The following is a 19,744-nucleotide window of genomic DNA, read 5'->3' on the forward strand; positions in this document are numbered from 1 at the left end:
AGACAGCTTTAAAACTAGAATTAAAGTGTTCAATTAACTAGTAAGCTTGTAGTTTGAGGTCTTGCCAACTTATAAAATCAAATTAGGCAGGTAAATAAGTAAATTATCCTTGAATAAGAAAAAAATGACTCATTAGTGCCCCCTCCCCACTTAATATTAGGTCTCAGGTAGCCCAGTCTGGTCTCTAACTTCGTATGTAGCCTAAGATGACCTTGAACTCTTCATTCTCCTGCCTGTATATCTGGAGGCCTATACTATCATGCCCAGTTTATGTGCTGCTAAGGCTAGAACTTGGGGCTTCATGTATGCTAGGCAGGCACTTTTATCAATTGAGCTACACTTGGCCTGGGCCAAAATGTGTTATTTTCAAGTAGCTTTACCAAAAAGGCATAGAAAATGGATGTCCTCTTTAGAGACAAATCTGACTGATGATAAATAGAGTATTTTCTGAGGGTAGCCAAAAGAAAACTTGAAGATTTCTGATTTACAAAACACTGGAGAAAAAAGTTTCTGACCTGGATCTTGACATGGAGATCTCGAGGCATAGCAGCTGTGAATCCCAGAAGACTAAGGCAAGGAGGTCTCTGAGTTCAAGGTCATCTGGGACAAAGCAAGTCCCAGATCCAGGTGTGATGGTACACACCTTTAATCAGGGCCACACCTTCTGCTGGAGACCTACATAAGGACATTGGAAGAAGGAAGAAAGATTCTCTTCTTCGTCTGCTTGCCTTGTGGGACTGAGGAACTGGTAGATCCTTGGACTTCCAGGTGCTGCTAACCATTATTGGGGAGTTGGACTACAGACTGTAAGTCATTAACAAATTCCCTTACTATATAAAGACTACCTATAAGTTTTGTGACTCTAGAGAATCCTGACTAATACAGACCCTGAGGATTCCTCTAATTCTGTAATTCCCCCAAGCCATCCACATAGACAGGTATGTCTACTTTTGGCTGAGGATGTCACTCAGCAAAGCCAAATGTTAACACCAATTTCAGCTTCATCCCATACTCTACTATGCAGAGCATACAGTAGATCCTGAAGACCTTAGCTGGATGGCTAAGTGATTTGAGTACATGTTATCACAACAGATATACATTCACACGTGCAGACCTGTGTGCCCACAGGTACCACCAATCTGCTTATCACTGGAATTTTCAGCTCTAGGCAAGACCTTCCAAAGAATAGGAAAGCATATCCACCTACCTTACATTTGTCCTCATATACTTTTTCCTGCCACATTTGCTCATTATTATTACATGTGTAATCAATGCTTTGTTCCTTCCCTGTTTTCCTTATTTATCCTGCAGTAAAATCACAATTTTGAATTAGGAAGTTATAACATTTTATTCTTTAAAAAATTAAATCTCTCAGAGCTAAGCCAGGAAAAAAAATTTTTTTTTGAGATGGGGTCTTCCTATACAGCCCTGGCTAGCTTAGATCGAATTCACAGAGATCCACATGCTTCTGCCTCCCACTGGTAAATGATCTAGCTTCTTTAGAACTAAAAACCAGAATTAAAGGCTGAAATGATTCTTCAAACATCAATTTATGCCAGATATGGTGGCACATACCTTTAATCCTAACACTTGAGAAGTACAGGGGGGTAAAACTCTGTGAGTTCCAGGCCACCCTGGTCTATATATTTCAGATCACCCAGGGTTACACAATGAGACCATCTAAGAAAACAACACACACACACACACACACACACACACACACTGTGTCTGTGTGTGTGTGTGTGTGTGTGTGTGTGTGTGTGTGTGTGTGTGTGTGAAGAAATGGCACAATATTTAAAGACAGTCGTTTGAGTGGCTCACAATTGCCTGCTACGCCAGCTCCAGGGGATCTAATTCTCTCTTTGGTCTCCACCATCCACTGCACACATATGCTGTACTCACAGAGACACAAATAAAACTAATTTCTTTTTTTGACACAAGGTTTCACTATACAACTCTGGCTGGCTGGAACTCGCAGTGTTAACCAAACTGGCCTTGCACTCAGAAATCTGCCCAACTCTGCAGATCTCCCAAGAACTGAAATTAAAGGTATACAGCATGAAACATCTTTTTTAAAAGTTTTTAACCATTTTATTTCTAAACATTTAACAATGTGAAATGAGGTTAAACTAGTAAATAAAAAAACAAAAGCAAAATGTAGAAGATTATATCTCAGACCTGGAAAGAAAGATTGGAATTCAGGGATTAGCCATGGACACACTGCTCCCAGAACTCCCTCCTAAGTGGGCCACAATTTAAAACTGCAGACAAACAAACAAGCTTACCACACATTGGCACACCTTCAATCCCTGAACTCATGATGTTGACTTAGGGGAATCAGGAGTCATCCTTGGTCACCCCTGGCTACCCATGGAGTTCAAGGCCAGCTTGAGCTATAAGATACCCTGCATTAAAAGAAGGGAAGGAGGTAGGGTGCCTTTAATTCCAGCACTTGGAAGGCTCAGGCAGGCAGATCTGTCACTGGAGGCCTATCTGGTCTACAAAGTTCCAGGACAGCCAGGGCTACACAGAGAAACCCTATTTCAAAAAGAAAAAAGAAAGAAAGAAAGAAAGAAAGAAAAGGAAAGGAAAGGAAAGGAAAGGAAAGGAAAGGAAAGGAAAGGAAAGGAAAGGAAAGGAAAGGAAAGGAAAGGAAAGGAAAGGAAAGGAGGGGGGGCTGGTGAGATGGCTCAGTGGTTAAGAGCACTGACTGCTCTTCCAAAAGTCCTGAGTTAAAATCTCAGCAACCACATGGTGGCTCACAGCCATTCATAAGGAAATCTGACGCCCTCTTCTGGATTGTCTGAAGACAGCTACAGTGTACTTACATATAATAAATAAATAAATTTAAAGAACAAAAAAAAAAAAAAAAGAGGAGGGAAGGGAGATGGCTCATCAGTTAAGCTCTCCTAAAGGACCTAGGCTTGGTTTCCAGCACCTACACAGTGGCTAACACCTGTAATTTTAGTTCCAGAGAAGCCAATGCCCTCTCCTGGACTTCCCCCAGGTACTGCATGCTTATGGTACAAAGACAGATATGCGTACACTTTGAAATAAGGTAAAACTGGTGAAGAAAAAGATCAAAATGTAAAAAATTTCATCTCAGAGCTAGAAAGAAGGCCAGGAATTCAGGATGTATGCCAGGAACGTAGGCAAAACAACTATACACATAAAATGAAAATAAATAAATCTTGGGGGAAAAACCTGAAGAACTGACAAGACAGCTGAACTGATAAGGTATTGGCTATATAAAAACATGGTGGTCTGATTTCAACCTCCAGAACCCATTAAGGGAGAAAGAGAGAGAACCAACTCTACAAAGTATCCTCTGATCAATAAACACATCTTTTAACTCCCAGAGCATGCACATGCACACTAATGATGATGATGATAATAATAATTTTAAAAGATAAGGTGCCATTCCATGAGATTAACCCTGTTACATGATGCTAGTAGCATTCCATGAGGAAACATTTATTGTCTTTAAAAGTCCTATAACCAAGAGAAAGGATAGGGACCATCAGCTCATTAAATACTAATCAGAATCTGCTATATGTCATTCTATTACACAAAGTCCTGGAGACACTCTACAATATAGGCACTCTACTCTCCAAGACTCTGCACACTAAAGAGAGAACAGATATATAAACAAACAAGAATGATCATATTTGAGCAATAACAATAACAGGACAATAAAGTAAAAAACTGGTAATTTCTATATTTCACTATAAAATATTGTAATTCATTGAATAATATAGTTCTTAAATTTCATCTTTTCATTATTCTGTGTTTATGTGTGAGGGGGTAAACCGGTAGATGTCAAAGTACAACTTTTTGGACTCAACTTCTCCTTTCACTGTGAGACTTAGAAATTAATCTCAGATCATCATCAGACCTGCACTTTTACCCACTACACCATCTTGCCTGTCCTGATTAGCTAATACATTCTGTTGTTGTTTGTTGTTGAAATAAAGTCTCACTGTGTAGGCTGCTGACCTAGAGTTTGCTATACAGACCACCTGGACTTGAATTTACAGAGATCCCCTCCTCCAATATGCTGAGATTAAAGATATGTGCCACCATTTTATATATTCTTAAGAATTAATGCTTTTAAAGTAAAGGAGAAAAAGTAAATAAAAATCTCAGCACTTATGAGGTAGAGGCTGACAGATCTCTGTGAGTGCAAAGCTACTCTGGTCTAACTATAAGTTTCAAGCCAGCAAAGACTATACTGTGAGATTCATTCTCAAAAGAACAAAGAAATCATGACAAAGTAAAAGAAAAAAAAAACTGATGAAAAGGTAGTCAATGAAATTCAGGAACATCTACCAGCTTCCTCTTCCTAGAGGCAGTCATCACTGAAAGTACCTATTTCCTGGCATCACAAGCATGTCAAAAGAGCAGCCTCAATAACCAACTACACTAGATTCTGGCTCGGAATTATCAGAGAAATGTTTCACTCCTCTCAGGTCTCTCTGTTTCTCTCTTTCCTCCCCTCTCCTCCTCCACCCCCCCCCCATGCTATCCCTGGCCCTGACTGACTGCCAACTAGTCAAGTCTATCTTTTTAGGCTCCATTTTCCTTAATGTCTCCTCAACATTTCCTACTTCAAATTTTAACCTCTTGAAGTATTTGTAACACTACCTTCTTCCAAATTAATCAGTTCTCGCTTGACTTTTTGTTTTTGAAACAGGATCTTGGGGTGGACAGATGGCTTGGTGGCTAAGAGCACTGGCTGCTCTTCCAGGACTTCATTTCCAATACCCACATGGTGGTTCACAACCATCCATCCATAACTCCAGTCCCAGAAAATCTGATGCCCTCAGAAGCCTCTGAATGTGCCAAACATGCACATGATATGTAAAAATACACACAAAATGCCTATACACAAAATGTAATAAACACTTGAAACAAGATCTCGCTCTGTAACCCAGCCTACTTTCAAACTCATAGTGATCCTCCTGCCTCAGCTTTTTTTTTATTTTTGTTTTGTTTTGTTTTTTTTTGTTGTTGTTGTTGTTGTTTTTGTTTTTTGAGACGGGGTTTCTCTCCTGTGTAGCCCTGGCTGTCCTGGAACTAACTCTGTAGACCAGGCTAGCCTCAAACTCAGAAATCCACCTGCCGCTGCCTCCCAAGTGCTGGGATTAAAGGCATGTGCCACCACTGCCCGGCTCTGCCTCAACCTTTTCATTGCTGCTGGGATTACAGGAATGAGCCTATTTAAACCACATGTGCTAATCTACTCATATAAAGTTGGCATTCTAGCTGGGTGTGGTGGTACATGCCATCAATTCTAAAACTAAGAAGACAGAGGCAGGCTGAACTCTATGAGTTCAATGCTTGCCTGGTCTAAATAGCAAGTTTTAGGCAAGCCTGAGCTATATAGTGAGACTCTGTCTCAAAATGCAAAACAAAAAAGGCTAGCGTTCTCCAGGCCTCCAGGAACAACAATGCTCCATCCTTTCCCTAGGCCACTTCATCTTTAGTTGATGATTCTCAATGTTCACTTCAGGCTATAGGCCTCCTGTACACCACCCTCCCAAGAACCTGCCAGGTGTTTCTTAGCGGTTGCCTCAAAGATCTTAAACAAAATGCTGAAAGTTACACCAAACCTGCCTGTACTCCTATTTCAATGAATGACAGATCTACTAACTCAGCCACCCTAGCAGTCCTCTCTTCATACCTAATATCTTTGTCCTCAGCTCCTGAGGTAGAAATGTGGCTGACAAGTACAATATGGTGATAGAGGTGGGTAAAGAGCATTGTCAATTGATGGAGTAGGAACTAAAGTTCCACCACTTGCAAGCTGTGTGTTCTGAGCCACTTATCTTAATATCTCTCTCCAGCCACATTCACTGTGAGCTTAAGGCTAGCTTAGAGCTACACTGTAAAATTCTACCTCTAATATATATATATATATATATATATATATATATATATATATATATATATATATTATATATATATATATAAACACTAGTCAATTTCCATCATCAAAATGTCAAAGGCTTGGCAGCAGTATAGCAGTGTTTGCTTAACTGGTGAGCTGTGCTTATCATCAGGCTTCATTATGCTAGACACATTTGTTGCAGTTTAGAACTGTGTTAAACAGTACATTAGATAGTCAACTCATTTAAAAAGAGAGCAATACCTCTAAAAACTAAGATAAATATTTTGAAAATAATTTTCCCTCTAGGATATATACTTTTGGGGGCTAGAGAGATAGCTCAACAGTTAAGAGTACTTGCTGTTCTTCCAGAGGACCCAAGTTCAAAATCCAAAGCCATCTGTTTGTCCATCTACAGTACATCTGATGGCACCGGCATCCTCTGCCACCTGCACTCACATGCATAAACCCACATGAAGATACACACACATACACATCATCATCATCATCATCATAATAATAATAATAACTTTTAAAATTCTACTTTGGGACTGTATACTATAGGTAAAGCTAAATATAAAATACTGGAAAAAGCATTATAAAAATCAAAAGTACTATATAAAACATGTATAAAACAGTCAAAGTTTTAGGTCTTTATTCCCTTTAAATACCAAAAATAGAATCTTTAAGTCATACACTAATATTATGCTTTGCAAGAAAGTACTGAAAGCAAAAAGAATTAAAAACTACAATTAGCACAACAACAAAAAAAACTATAGATCTAATATAGTGCAATGTGGTAAGAACACCTGGCATCTGCTATCACTCTCTACCACACACACACACACACACACACACACACACACACACTCACTCACCAAAGGGCATAGGCATATGCAGGTAAAATGTCCATAGACATAAAATAAAATTTATAAAAATAAAAGCTGGGCAGTAGTAGACCATACCTTTAATCCTAGCACTTGGGAGACAGAAACAGGTGGCTCTCTGAGTTTGAGACCAGCCTGATCTACTGAATTAGTTCCAGGACAGCCAGGGCTACAGAGAGAATCCCTGCCTCGGAAAACCATAGATGGATGGGTGGATGAATGAATGGATAAAATACAAATATATAAAACATGAATATAGGGAAACAGATACTTGAATTAGCCAGTATTCCCAGAGAAGAATTTAAACATTATACTTATCTAGTTTGGTTCTAGCTTTTATATCTGAAGAAAATACCTAACGGGCTGGAGAGATAGCTCAGTAGTTAAAAGTACATGTTGGTCTTGCAGAAGACCTAGGTTCTATTGACAACACCCACATGTGACTCACAACTATCTGTAACTCTAGTTTCAGGGCACTGAACTACTACTTCTGACCTCTAATGATAGCAGTCATGCATGTGGTGCATAGATAAACATGCAAGCAAAATACCCACACACATAAATTTTTTTAAAATTTTTCTTTAAACAATACTTAAGTGAAGAAATACAACCAAATTTAATCCCTTTGGCAACTTTAATAATACAGCATCTACCCAGCACCTGAGAAGTAGAAACAGGACTGATAGCTCAAGGCAGCTCTCAGCTACACAAGAAGTTTAAGTCTAACCTGGGCAATATGACACTTTGCCTCAAAACAATCAAATAAAAGCATTGTAGGCTATGAAGATAGCTTAGTGGGTAAGAATGCTTGTTCTAAAAGAATAAAAACCTAAGGACTGGAGTTTAAATTCTGAGCACCCACCTAAACATCGAGGCACGAGTGTGCATGCCATTCACCCAAAGATTTTCAAGTCTGGCTCAAATGGTAGCTTCCAGCTCAATGAGAGATCCTGTCTCAAGGCAATTCAGCACATAGCAATAGATAGCACTTGGTATCTTGCTCTGGCTTCAGCATAAAGACACACAAAAGAGCATACAGCACAGACATGTGAACACCATACATACACCCACACTAATCATAAAAGTAAAGTGTCCAGAGTATCCACAAGGAGTAGCATGTGTCTTTATATATGATAAAGTTGTCCTAATTCCAAAGCTGAGGGCTTTCATCCTATCAAACTTCTGAAACTATAGTTTAGGGCTGGAGTGTTTGCCTAGTATATACAGACCCTGGGTTTGATCTTGTTACTCATTGAAGAAAAAGAATTCTCTAAAAACATTTTTGGTGGTTTGAATGAGAATGGCCTCCATAAGCTGTGATATTTTAATGTTTGGTCTATAGTTGGTTTAAACTATTTGGCAAGGACAGTGGATCTTGACCCTAATGCTATGACACATTAGTACAGCGCCTCATGTTATGGTGATTCCCCCAGCCAGAAAATTATTTTTGTTGCTACTTCGTAACTGTAATGTTGCTGTTATGAATCATAATTTAAATATCTGATATGCAGGATATCTGATATTTAACCCCTGCGAAAGGGTTGTTTGACCCCCAAAGGAGTCATGACCCACAGGTTGAGAAACATTTGGCTTGGGAGGCATGGTTTTGTTGTAAACCAGGTATGTCACTGGAATTAGGCTTTGAGGTTTCAAAACCCCACATCATTCTGTTAGGTCTCTCTGACTAATGCTTGTGGATGAGATGTAGGTTCTGAGCTACCACCATGTGTGTGTGCCTGCTGCAGTGCTCCTCACCATGATGGTCATGGACTCTAACCCTCTGGAGCCATGACCCCAATTAAATGCTTTCTTTTATAAACTGCCTTGATCAGGGCTCAAAACATAGTTAGGGGCGCTAGTTGCTCTTTTAGAGGTTCTAAATTCCATTCCCAGCAACCACATTGGGGCTCACAGCCATCTAGAGCAGGAGCTGAGGTCATTTTCTGACATATAGATGTGCAGATATACTCAAACCAACAGAAAAATAAACTCCTTGCTCATAGTGTTTTGTCGTGGCAATAGAAAAGTAAGACATTTCCAAGCAAAATAAAATAAAACTGCACTATCAGAGAAGTAAATTGAGACAATTTTCTGTTCTGAAAACCAGCCTTACTCTACATGGTGAGACCCAGTCTCAACAGAAACAGAAACAAATGCCCACTAACATTCCCTGAGATTTCCTTCTTCCTTCTCTTCCATCACCAGAAAACAACAGTCCTTACTATACAGTCGTCATAGTAAAAAGTACATTTTAAAAACTTCATGCATTTCTTTTCTGTTTGTGGGCAGGGAATGAAGATACAGGTAATAACCTCCCAGAGGACTCTCCAATGATACAGTGTTACACCACTGAACTAAAGTTAATTATTAACGGAACCCCTTAAGCTGTTCATTTATGAGCACTGTGTTACACATGAGACATTTTTTCTTAACATCTCTATGTTTAAATGTATGCACTGATATACTGAAACCATATCCAATGTGTTTATCTATTCTCAAAGAATTGAGATTGGATAAGTTGATTTTGGCACACAACTATAATTCCAGCATTCGGAGGCTAAGGAAGGATTATCACAAATTCAAGAATATACTGGAACACAGCATGAGATCCTGTCTCAAAACAAAACAAAACAAAAATTGCTTTTGTTTATGAAATTCATCAGTTTAATAAAGTAAAAATACTTTAAATTTTCAGATATTTCAGATTTGTTTCCCCATCAATGTTCTAACCCTGCTCTAAAAGCCTCTCAATGGCAAGAGTTCAATTTTTTGTTTCATTTTTTAAAAGTCTAGCTAAATGAAATTGGAGAGCTGGCTCAGCTATTAAGATCACTTTTTGCTCTTTCAGAGGAACTGAATTGAGTTCCCAGCTCTCACACCAGGCAGTGCACAGCCACTGTAACGCCAGCTTCAAGAGCACCCAAATATCATAGGATTCATTCATATTCTCTCTCTCTCTCTCTCTCTCTCTCTCTCTCTCTCTCTCCCTCCCTCTCTCTCTCTCTCTCACACACACACCTTTCAAAATTAAATATTTTTTAAGTATTTTTAAAAGTCTATCTAAATGGGACAGGGCATTTGCAAGCATCCCAGTAGAGTACCTGGCTCAATTTTATAACCCAATACTTACTTAATAACATGAGAAATTAAATTCTCATTAAGATTTGGCCAGAATTCCTATGTGTTTTTTGATAACATGCTATAATTCTAGGCAAGACTGTATATAGTCATGCAGCTACTCATTTCTGTAGGAAACCCCTATAGTGTTGGAGTGTATTTAACTTTTTCAGTAGAGAGAAATTTCATTAACCTTTGGACACAGTTAAAAACAAAAAGACTAAAAGTTCCTATGTCTTTTATACATTTAAAAGTTTATTTATATCTTACATATCTGGCCATTATATAACCAGGACTACATGAGACCCTTTCTCAAAAAGTTTCAGTTAAATAATCACATTTATTGGCCAAAATACATAGTTCCTTTGAGGAGTGTAAGGTTCCGAGATTTAAATAAGTATCTTATGAAGGGAAAAGAGCTTGTTATCCCAAACTGGGAGACTAGGGTGAAAACACGAGCATAAATTACTCTGACTAATGTGATGCTGAATGAAGGTGGTCCGATCGGCCCCCGTTTCACACTGCGCAGAAAAGCAAGGAGCACAGAAGTCACCCAAGGCACACCGGCACCAGGGCTCCAGGAGGGTGCTGACTAGCAGACAGCAGCTTTCCCGGTAAGGTCCTGGGACCGTAGGCGCCTGCCACTTAACGCTGGCGGTTAGTTACGCCTGTAACAGGCGACAAGACTGTTTTGGACACGTCTCCCCTACTCCGGGTCTGGAAATCCAGTAGTCGACCCTCGGACCCCCCAACTGCGACTCGCCCGGCCGCTCGCCACCGCACCTCCAGCTCTATATTGTGTGGGGACAAAAATGACTCGATGGTGCAGTCCCTGCGCCACCCTTCTGGAAGAAATGGGGCACGTTATTTTCTATCTACACTGCGAACGCAACGCTGGGACGAAAGCGCTACTGCGGGCCCAGGACTGTGGCGAGCAGGACCGACGCCCTTTTCCTGTCACACTGAGAAGCCCGAGCGGCCGCCCGGAGGGCTCTCTGACGGTAGGCTTTCTCGTCGGTACCAAGACGAAGCACGGAAGAGGGCGAGCGCAGGCGGCCCGCTGCGTGCCCGGGGAGCTCTCGGTGGCGAGCCGCGAGCGGGCGGGCGGGCGGGCGGCGGTGAGGGCAGGCCGGGCGGAAAGGCGCGTCCCGAGCAGCCGCCGCCCGCCGCGGGCTGTGATGCGAGGCAGGCGCGCCACTTACCCGCCGCGAAGGGTTTACGTAGCGGACCTCGTCACTGATTACGGACGGGAGGAGGTGGGGACGCAGAGCCCGACGGCCGCCGCCCAGGCAACCCGGCGGATGCGGCCGCACGTCGCGCCCACGTCAGCTCTGATGCGGTTGTCGCGGCCTCTCTGCCGACGCGAACAGAAAGCCGCGCAAGCAGCGGACCGAACTGCGGCCTCGAGCCCTACCCTCCCCTCCCCCACGCCGATCGCCTCTCTAAGGGGACTGGGTCGGAGGAGAAAAAAAGTTGCAGGCTCGAACTCTGCCCCCTGCTGGCAGTCAGCGGGATTGCAGAGGTGACAATCCAACAATTAAATAGAACGGGGGTCGGGGCGGAGCCTTGGGGACGGGGCGTATTGGAGGAGGACGCCTTGTTGAGGCAGATGACTAGGAAGAGCTAAGGGGTGGGACAGGAAAACGGAAGCTACAACTTCCGCGCGTGCGCTCGAAGTGTCCGTATTCTCCAACTACAACGATGCTGTGCAACGCATCGTCATTTTTTTTTTTCCTATATACTTTGTAGGATGACTCTTGACTCTGACCTCAATCCCAAAGTGTGGGGGTTCGGTCTCCGCCGGAGGCGCGTGCTAGGCGCTAAAGCCTGCCGAGTTCCCCGGCTTCAAGGATGGTTCTGGAAACCGCCGTTAGGTCTGGAGTGTACTTTGTCGCGGTCCCTCTTCCTAGCCTGCCTTCTCGGTAGAACTTGTTTGCCCCAACGTACAAATAGCTACAAGCCGTAGGCAGAAGTGTGGCAGAGGATAGTAAAACAGTTTGGTAAAAGCTAGGACCTTTTTTTTTTTTTTTTTTTTGAGCCTATTAATAATGGAAAATTTCGGTTTCGATCGTGAGATTTTGCATAAGCTCTGTAAAGCAGTCACCTACGTGATTAGCACCTTTCTAATACCTCCTCTTACTCTAAGCCCTCCTGAAGAGAGTCTGGTCCTCTTAAACACAGGGACTTTCGTTCTTAAAACTAAGTCACTATGCAATCCGAAACAAAAATGGACCAACACTCAAGACTGGCCATCTGGAAATCTCTAGTGAAAAGTTGCTGTAAGGAAATGCCAAGAACAAGATAGTACAATTTCAGAATGGATATATTGTGGGTAACAGAGTACCTGTAGACCAGGGGATGTGGCTCAGGATTACTGTATTTGTCTGAAAGGTGAGTAAGGGCTGGGGTGGGAGGAGGCACTGTAACAGAATGCTGCTGTTTACCAAATTTTGACCAACACAGTTACAATTACAAAAAAGGCAGAGTAACACCTGGGCAAGGTGGTAAATGCCTTTAATCCCAGAGCTCAGAAAGCAGAAGCAGGTGGATCTCTGTGAGTTCAAGGCCAGCCTGGTCTACCAAGTGAGTCCAGAACAGCCAGGGCTACACACAGAAACTGTCTCAAACAAAATCAGAATAAAACCTAATCACTTACAGGAGGTTTTGTTTCATCCCTTTAATCCCAGCAGTCTGTAATCAAGATAGACCTTGATCCCCTAATCTTCCTGCTCCAACTTCCAAAGTACTGGAACTTTTTATAGTCCCAGCACACTCACACCTCTTTTAAGATCTGCAGATCAGTTTTTAAAGCTGTGGGATAATCCCTCTGTAGTACTGTAGCTAACTACATGCTGAACCATAGAAATGCCTTACATTTTCCAGCTCATGTAGATAGCCTTTTTTCTCTCCATTTCCACGATAATTGCTTGGTTCTCTACTGAAATTTTATCATCCTTTAAGACAGCTAAATATCACTTCTTTTTACTTTTGTTGTTTGAGGAGTGAGAGGTTCCTGGGGATTAAATCTATGACTGTAGCCTCAGGCATGCTTTGAAAATTCACTAGTACTAAGCTATGACCCCAGCACTATCACCCCTTTTCCTTTCTTCTTTAATCTTCAGAAGGATCTCACTAATTCACATTTATCTTAAAATAATTTGGGGGCTTGGGCTGACCTTGTGTTTTCAAGGTTTGTTTTAGGTTCCTAAGTAGCTGGAACAATATGCCTAGGCCATAGGCTCAAGCCCCACTCCACCTCTGTTGAAAAGAGGTTACTGCTTAACTGTCTTGTAGTCCAGAGTCTAAAGCCTGAGAAGACCCAAAGCCACCCATCACCATCACCACCTAGTCAATCGCCATACATTCTCTCTTCCAATGCTGTTATCCTCTGCCTCTAAGTGCTGTGGCATGGTCCTACTGACCTGGTTTCATTTAAGGCCCTTCTGAACTTGGAATGAATCAGACCATCAGAGATGCGAGATCTGTGTGCATTTGAGATTCTGGAACCTACAGGAAGTATGAGACCACAACAGAGCAAGACCAAATTTATAGGTCTGTGCTTTGACTAATTTAATGTTGAGGGAGGTCCCTCTCCCCATAAAATTTGGATGACATCCAAAGAGGGATATGTGCAGGTCTTTTTTGTTGATGCTTTTGTAAAAAAAAAACTGGAGTTCAGGGAATAAAATAGTCAAAGAAAAATACTGGAAAAGCATGTTTCCTGAGAGCTTGAGTAGACTGCATACAAAACCACCAAGATATACCTGCATAAAAACCAAAATAAAGTTGGCATTCACAGAAGGCTGAACACTAGCTAGTAAGTGCACTCAGCATTAATCTGGCAGCACTAGGCACTAAATAGCATGGTAAACTATGGGGTCAACCAGCAGCACTGTGCAAATGTACAGCCACAGGGAGAAGAGTTAGAAGGAACTTTGAAATTCTGGTTTTTAACTTTGTTCAACATCTTAACAATGCTTTGTTTGTTTGTTTGCTTGCTTGCTTGCTTGCTTGCTTGCTTGCTTTTATAACAAGGTCTTACTATCCAGCCCAGGCTGGCCTCAAACTTTTGATCCTCCTGTATCAACCATCTGACTGCTATGATTATAAGTATATACGCCATTCTTAGCAAATTTAAAACTATTTTCTTTTTTTGTTATTGGTGATGTTTTTGTTTGGTTGGTTGGTTAGGTTTTGTTTGTTTGTTGAGACAGGGTTTCTCTGTGTAGGTCTGACTGTCTTGGAGCTCACTCTGTAGACCAGGCTGGCCTGGAACCCAGAAACCCACTGCTCAACCTATTTTAAGATGAAATTAGTGGACTGATAAAAAGAGGCCCGCTATAGATGAAATTGAGCTCTACTTTCTCCAAGAAGGAGGAAATAGATGAAAATATACTTTATATGTCCCTGTTAGAAATGAAGATCGTGTAACTGAGTGTAGTGGCACACCCTTTAACCCTAGAAACTTGGGAGTCAGAGGCAGACAGATCTCTTAGTTCCAAGCCAGCCTATGTGAGTTCCAGGACAGCCAGAGCTACATAGAGAGACCCTGTCTCAAAAGCCACAAAGAACATCAGGTAATAAACATTAATGTTATTTTGTACAGACACTGTGTGTTGACAGTAAAGGTGGGAGCTAGAGAACCTCCACCATTTTTAGGGAAAAGAAATCAGAGACAGCAAGATGGCTTACCAGGTAAAGGTGCCTGCCACCTAGCCTAGAAGGAGAAAACCACCTCCTGAGAAGAAAGGTGTGGACACTATTAGAAAACAAACCAGTCAGGAGTAGGAGGAACAAGGAAGGGGAAGTTGGGGAGGACAAGAGCTAGTAAAGGAATCTTTTTTAAAACTAATTTTTAGGACTGGTGATGTGGCGCAGTGGTAAAGGCACATGCTGCCAGACCTGCTAATGTAAGTTTGATCCCTGGGATCCATATGGTAGAAGGAAAGAACCAACTTCCATAAATTGTCCCCTGATCTCCCACACATGCACCTTGGCTAATGAGCACACACACACACACAAACACACACACACACGCACACATGTTCATCTAGATCTCACATCTCACATAGGAAAGAAAACATGGAATCATTTCTCTTTCTTCCTCTCCATCACTCTCTCTTGTTCCCTCTCTTCTCTGCATTAAACTCACCATCACCCTCACATAGCCCAGCTTTGACTTTCCTGTCTGTAATGCCTGCTTTTGGTTGTCAATTTGACTACATCAGGAACTAACTAAAATACAAATGATTGAGAACACCTGTGAGGTATAGTTTTCTTCTTTTTCAAAAATATATTTATTTTTATTTATTTATTCTTCTCTCATATATTACATCCTGACCAAAGTTTTCCCTCTCTCCTATACTCCCAGGCCTTTCCCCAAATTCCCTTCTCTCAGATCCACTCCTGTTTTCCTTCAGAAAAGAGCAGGCCTCCCAGGGGTATCAACCAAACATGACATAACAATTTGCAGTATGTCTAGGCATATATCCTCATATCAATGCGGAACTAGGCAACCAGGTAGGAGAAAAAGGATCCCAAAAGCAGGCAAAAGAATCAGTGATACCACCACTCCCTCGGTTGGAAGTCCCACAAGAACACTAAGCTACATAAGCATAACATATATGCAAAGGACCTAGGTTAGACCTATACAGGCTTGCTGATTATCATTCAGTCTCTGTGAGCCCCCATGATCCCCTGTTAGTTGATTCTGAGGACCCATTTTCTTGTGATATCCTTGAACCCTCTGGCAACTACAATCCTTTTTCTCCCCCTTCCAAGGGATTCCATTAGCTCTAACCAAATAAATGGCTGTGTGTCTCTGCATCTGCATATCAGTTGCTGGATGAAGCCTCTGTAGTAATGATTATCCTAGATCCTAGTCTAGACTATAGGAGACTATTATTATGAATCATTTCATTGATTTTTTTTTATTTTTATTTCTTGCCAGTCATATTTGATGTTTTCCTAGGTCTCTGGGCTATCTGGCCTCTGGTTGCTAGAAGTGTCCCGAAAGAGCTCCCTAACATGGAATGGGTCTGACTGGACCAGTCAGTGGTTGGCTACTCCCACACGTTCTAGTCTACCTTCACTCCAGCAAATTTTGCAGTCAAGACAAATTGTAGGTCAAAGGTTATGACTGGGTTGGTGTCTCTGTTCCTCCACTGGAAGTCTTGCCTGGTTACAGAAGTTACAAGTCTTTGCTACGGTCACCCTTGTAGATTCCAGGGAGTTTCCATTGCACTACATTTCTACTTACCCCAGAAATGACCACCAATTCCAGCCTTTCCCAGTACTCTCTCCCACCTTCGAAATCTATTTTGTTTCCCCTTCCCAAAGAGATCCAAACATCCCACCTTGACCACTCCTTGTTAGATAGCCTCTCTGGGTCTGTGGATTTGTAATATGATTATCCTTTATAGCTAATGTCCACTTATAAGTGAACATATACCATGTTTTTCTTTCTGTGTCTGGGTTACCTCACTCAGGATGATTTTTTTTCTAGTTCAATCCATTTGTCTGAAAACGTTATGATGTCATTTTTCTTTTTTAACAGCTGAGTAATACTGCATTGTGTACCACATTTGCCACACTTACTTTATCCATTCTTGAGTTGAGGAACAGTTTTTAGTTTCTGGCTTGTTAGCATGTAGAAGGATGCAAACAGATCTATATCTATTACACTGCACAAAACGCAAGCCCTATTGGATCTAAGACCTGAACATAAAATCAGATTCACTAAACCTTATAGAGTAGAAAGTGGGGAATAGCCTTGCACACACTGCCATAAGGGAGAACTTCCTGAACAGAACACTCATAGCTCAGGCACTAAGATCAACAATTAATAAATGGGACCTCAGGAAACTGAGGCAAAGGACACTGTCAATATGACTAAGTGGCAGCCTACAAAATGGAAAAAGTTTTTGTTTTGTTTTGTTTTTTACCAACTTCACATCTGTCAGAGGGCTACTCAAGAAACTAGACATAAACAATAATCCAATTTTAAAAATGGGATATAGCCAGGAGTAGTGGTACATGCCTTTAAGTCCAGCACTTAGGAGGCACAGACAGCTGGAACTCTGAATTTTTGGCCAACCTGGTCTACAGACTGAGTTCTAGGACAGTCAGGGCTACACAGAGAAACCCTGTCTCAAAGAAGCAACCAACCAAAAAAATGGAGTACAGATTTAAACAGAATAAGAGAGGAATCTCAAATGGTGGCTGGGAAGCACTTAAAGAAAAGTTCAACATTCTTAGCCATCAGGGAAATGCAAATCAGAACAACTTTGAGATTCTATAGCCAAGATTAAAAAAAAAAAAAAAAAAACAGAAGTGACAGCTCATGCTGAGGAGGATGTGGAGCTAGGGGAACACTCCTCCATTGCTGATGGGGATCCAAACTTGTACAGCCCTTGGAAATCCATATGGGTGTTTCTCATAAAATGGGACTCAATCTACCTCAAGACCCAGCTATACCACTACTGAGCATATACCCAAAGGTATACCACATGACTATGTTAACTATGTTAATAGCAGTTTTGTTTGTTTATTTCTTTTGGGTTTTGTAATTGTGTTAGGTTTTTGTTTTTGTTTTGTTTTGTTTTACTTTGCTTTTGCTTTTGCTTTTTGTTTTTCAACACTGGTTTCTCTGTGTAGCCTTGGCTGTCCTAGGCCATGTTCTGTAGGACAGGCTGGCCTCAAGTTCAGAGATCTGCCTGCCTCTGCCTCCTCAGTGCTGGTATTAAAGGCATGTACCACCACTGCCTGGTTGAAGTAGTTTGAAGTAGGAAGACCTACTTGTAATCTGAATCTTTGATGTGAGAAGATAAACCTTTAATTCAGATCATTTAAAGTGGGAATATCCACCTTTAACCTGGGCCACACCATCTGTTGGCAGCACATGGAAGAAGAAACTTTATTTGCCTGCTTGTTCTCACCCTGATTAGCAAGTCCATTTCTTCTCTGGCATTAGAGCCTACATCTGGAGGCCAGCATTTACTGAAGACCAGCTGGTACATCCAGCCTCATGGGCTAAACAACTACTGGTTGAAATAGAAGCATATGAGATTGAGACACTCATAAATCTTACAAGATTCAGGAAGCTCATAAAATTATGAGAGTCATGAAACTCCTCCTCAAGGTTATGTAAACAGTAAAGAATTTCAAAGTGGGCCTGTGGGTTGGGCAGGGAGATTCAAGATTACAGGTTCCTTACGTTATCACAGATACTTCGGTTGCCTTTGTGTAGTGAATTGGCCTAATACTACTTACATTCTAATGCTAAATACTGGTTTCTCAAAATGTGGATCCCTGAAAGGAGCAGAGAGGGGGGAAGGAAGAGGAGGAAGAAGAGGAAGAGGAAAGGAGGAGGAGGAAAAGGAGGAGAAGAGGAGGAGGAGGAGGAGGAATTGGCCATGGACCAGAACTGCATGAGTAGGAGAAACAGCAAGTAACAGGGGCTTTATAGCTGGGAATAAGTTAGTATATCCCTAGATCTGCCCAATCTAGGCATATGGCTTATAAATAAAATATCTCGGTTGTATTTATCATTAGGATTATAAAATCCAGCACCTCTGAGTCACCCATGCTCCTATAACTAACCCTCACATGTACAGTAACACCAATAAACAACTGGGTTGCCAATCAAGAATGGGGTAAAGGGTATAGGGGACTTTGGGGATAGCATTTGAAATGTAAAGGAAGAAAATATCTAATAAAAAATCTAAAATAAAAAATAAAAAAGAATGGGGTAAAATGGTTTCTTTGATCTTCCATCAGTGCCCTGTCTGTAGTGAAGAAATATTTGCTCATCTCCCCAGAAATGTCATGCAACATAATTGGTGCCCAAACCAAGACTGACAGAAGCAAAGATGATTTGGGGAGGAGCATTTGCACAGGTTCTGTGGTACAGAATAAGACATCCAACTAATGCTAATAATCTTTGATGGTGGAGCATTCATGAGGCAAACAACGTGACCTTTCCCCATTTCTCAGGAGATGGTTTGCCTCTTTCCTATCATGCCAGTTGTATGGTCCCCACGATGATTGATAAAGCATGTACCTTAGGCCAACCTGTCTGAGTATACAGCATCCTATGGGAGAATTCCAGTGTGGCTGCCTTTCTCACATAGTTTGGAGTACCATGCCTCCTCAATGGATACATATGCCCCCAAGTCATCTGAGAGAGTAGGGAGAATACCGCAATCCCTGCCTGGACACATGGAACATGAATATCAGGAGGCTGGGTTATGTGGTATAAGTTAAGATGTCAGCTCAGGACCTTTGGAAAGTTCCAGGAAGCGCCAGAACATGAAGGCCCCTCCTTTCCAAGAAGGGAGAGGTTGATGGTGCATATAGACACCGCTCCCTCCCTGGAAGGGAGAGGCTGATTACATTCCTCAGAAAAACTGCAGGGCAGACTGATCATTGGGCCATCTGCAGATATAGTACCAATCAGTTTAAAGGTCACACTGTGTGCCAATCATATTGTGCCTACTTGCTGATGCTCTATTCTGCCCCTGGAAACTATATAAAAACTAGCCAAATGAGCCACCCGGGGTTGCCTCTCCTTTGAGTGTAGGATGTTCCCAGCACACTGGAACAATAAACTCTTGCTTTTGCATCGATCTCCAGCACCATGTGATCCACTCAAGGGGCGGGGCAGGTGGTCCCCAGTAGCTAAGGCTCATCAGAGTCTTACATTGTTGCTTTTACTGTGGGTGGTGAGACATGCAGCCGAGGTTCAGCTGTCTTTCTAGACACAATGTGCTCCTGTAAGGAAAAAATATATAATGGAAAAGACTACACATAGATGTTATCCACTACACCAACCTCAGATTTGGCAGGAAAAATA

General features: G+C 41.7%; 1 protein-coding gene and 1 long non-coding RNA gene across 43 annotated transcripts in view; one reads left to right on the top strand and one right to left on the bottom strand.

Moving 5' to 3' along the window:
- Crem (cAMP responsive element modulator) overlaps nucleotides 1–11,487 on the bottom strand; it is a 71,420-nt gene extending 59,933 nt beyond the window's left edge. For 13 of the 42 annotated variants that reach the window (XM_006525576.4, XM_006525575.4, XM_006525574.4 and 10 more), the window contains exons 1-2: nucleotides 11,094–11,178; nucleotides 1,208–1,305 (exon numbers count right to left, since the gene is read on the bottom strand). In XM_006525576.4, coding sequence (XP_006525639.1) covers nucleotides 1,208–1,251 — 44 coding nt within the window. In that variant the 5' untranslated portion in view covers nucleotides 1,252–1,305; nucleotides 11,094–11,178. Of the gene's footprint in view, nucleotides 1–1,207; nucleotides 1,306–7,636; nucleotides 7,974–11,093 lie in introns of those variants that run through there. The other 29 variants (NR_073193.1, NM_001110858.2, NM_001110850.2 and 26 more) reach the window with 17 other exon arrangements.
- The window catches only part of Gm6225 (predicted gene 6225), a 30,448-nt gene continuing 20,833 nt past the window's right edge, over nucleotides 10,130–19,744 (top strand). The window contains exon 1 of the long non-coding RNA NR_033457.1: nucleotides 10,130–10,892. This is a non-coding gene — a long non-coding RNA (predicted gene 6225). The remainder of the gene's footprint in view (nucleotides 10,893–19,744) is intronic.

The sequence above is a fragment of the Mus musculus genome, chromosome 18 (genome assembly GCF_000001635.26).
Source record: "Mus musculus strain C57BL/6J chromosome 18, GRCm38.p6 C57BL/6J".
NCBI lineage: Eukaryota > Metazoa > Chordata > Mammalia > Rodentia > Muridae > Mus > Mus musculus.